The sequence below is a fragment of the Phalaenopsis equestris genome, unplaced genomic scaffold, assembly GCF_001263595.1.
Source record: "Phalaenopsis equestris unplaced genomic scaffold, ASM126359v1 Scaffold197136, whole genome shotgun sequence".
Classification (NCBI taxonomy): Eukaryota; Viridiplantae; Streptophyta; class Magnoliopsida; order Asparagales; family Orchidaceae; genus Phalaenopsis; species Phalaenopsis equestris.
Genome location: NW_018217085.1, coordinates 1 through 1,843, shown reverse-complemented (window position 1 = coordinate 1,843; position 1,843 = coordinate 1). Strand labels below are relative to the sequence as shown.

The window sequence follows — 1,843 nt, the reverse complement described above, 5'->3', positions numbered from 1 at the left end:
ATATCAAGAAATTTTATTTTTTAGAATTTTGAAAAATATATATTTTTCATTCTTATGTTGATGAGAGAATTTTTTCTTTCATAAAATTTCACAATCAAATTGATTGTTCAAAAATGATTTTTTCTTTTTTTTGTAAATGTTGATAAATTTTTTTGCTACTCGTGAAATTTTTTTTATATAAAAGTATCGTGATAAACTTCATGAATAACACAGCAAATGAGAGGAGAAAATATTCCGTTCGAACAGTCAATCACCAGTGGACATGTCGCCATACATGTCATCAGCAACCGATCACCGGTGACCGCATCGCCATACACGTCATCGGCGGGCGACGTGACCGCTGGTGATTGACTATTCGGACATGAACAGTATTTGTCCTAATGAGGGGGGCAAATAAAGTTGCGGTTTTTTTTAGAGGTTGTGCATTGTGGTCATGTGTACATGTTGACACCAATATTCAAGTGAGGGGTCCGAGTAAAGAAAACTAGCTAATGAAACTTGTAACTATGATGATGGTAAAGCCCAAAAGTGACGGAATCCGTGCACAAGGTCTATGAAGAAGTTGGTACAGAATCTTCTCTTCAAGTAGGAGACCCAAATTCAATATACTCTCTTAACAATTAATTTTTAACTTAGCTGCCTGTAAAACTTTACACCTCTTGTTCCAGTAATCTCATCTCCATTCCTAAACTCTCTGTAACCCCATAAATCTCCTCTGTCAGTGGATGAGTATTATCATCTGAAGAGAACTTATGCATGTGTGAAGAATTCCCAGTTCTAACATCCACCCAACTAAAGCCCACCTCCTTCTTCACCCCTCTGTTCCTCATCCATCTCCGCACACTCGCTGCATTTTCCCACTCCCCTGCATCAGCATATATGTTCGACATGAGCACGTAAGCCCCCGACTCTAATGGCTCCATCTCCATTAAAGCGTCTGCCACTCTCTTTCCCATCTCCATATCTCCATGAAGCCTACATGCCCCCAGCAAGCTCTGCAATGCTGAAACACCAGGCCCGTTGGGTATCTTCCCCAGAAATTCTTCAGCCTCCATTAACTTCCCAGCTTTTCCCAGCATATCAACCATACAAGCATAATGCTCCGGCCATGGATCGAGCTTGAATTGATTCACCATCATATCAAAAACCTTCTGTCCCACACTAACTATACCCCTGCAGCAACAAGCTGTAAGAACTGCCAGGAAGGTTATATGATCAGGCTGAAGATTGGAGCTCAGCATTTCCCCAAACAGTTTCATGACAATCTCAAAACTTCCATGCTTGGCATGTGCTGAAATTATTGCAGTCCAGCTGATCAAGCTCCTGTTGACTGTTTCGCCAAAAGCCATCAAGGATTCGCCGATGCTGCCTCGCTTCGCATACATGTCAATGAGGGTGCCAGCCACATGCTCATTAGTGCTGAGGCCCAGCTTAAGGATCCGGCAATGGCATCTCTGACCATAAGTTAAGTAAATTGTTTGCGCAGAAGTAACTGCACTGATAACGCTGGCAAATGTATAATGGTTTGGCACACAGTACAGGATAGCTGAGGAGAACGCTCGTAGAGCTTCTTCACAAAGCCCGTTCTGGGCATAGCCGGATATCAAAGAATTCCAGCTCACTGTTTCCTTGTCCTCCATCTCTTCGAAGATCTTTCTTGCCGCTCCCATGGAGGATAACTTTGCGTACATTGTTATCAGGGTGTTTGAAACATATACATTGGTAAAAAATCTGGTTTTGAAGCAGACACCATGAATCATTTCACCCTCCTGAAGCACATGTTTGGGCGATACAGAATTGGCTAAAACAACTAAAGTTACATCATTAGGCTGCACGCCATCCA

General features: G+C 42.2%; 1 protein-coding gene across 1 annotated transcript; it reads right to left on the bottom strand.

Annotated features, from left to right (window-relative positions):
* Positions 1-367: 367 nt before the first annotated feature.
* LOC110035285 (pentatricopeptide repeat-containing protein At4g32430, mitochondrial-like) lies at positions 368-1,838 on the bottom strand (the record flags this gene model as incomplete). The annotated part of the gene is made up of 1 exon (XM_020739516.1): positions 368-1,838. A coding segment is annotated over one exon (1,188 nt), but the record flags the coding sequence as incomplete, so codon positions are not given.
* Positions 1,839-1,843: the final 5 nt, after the last annotated feature.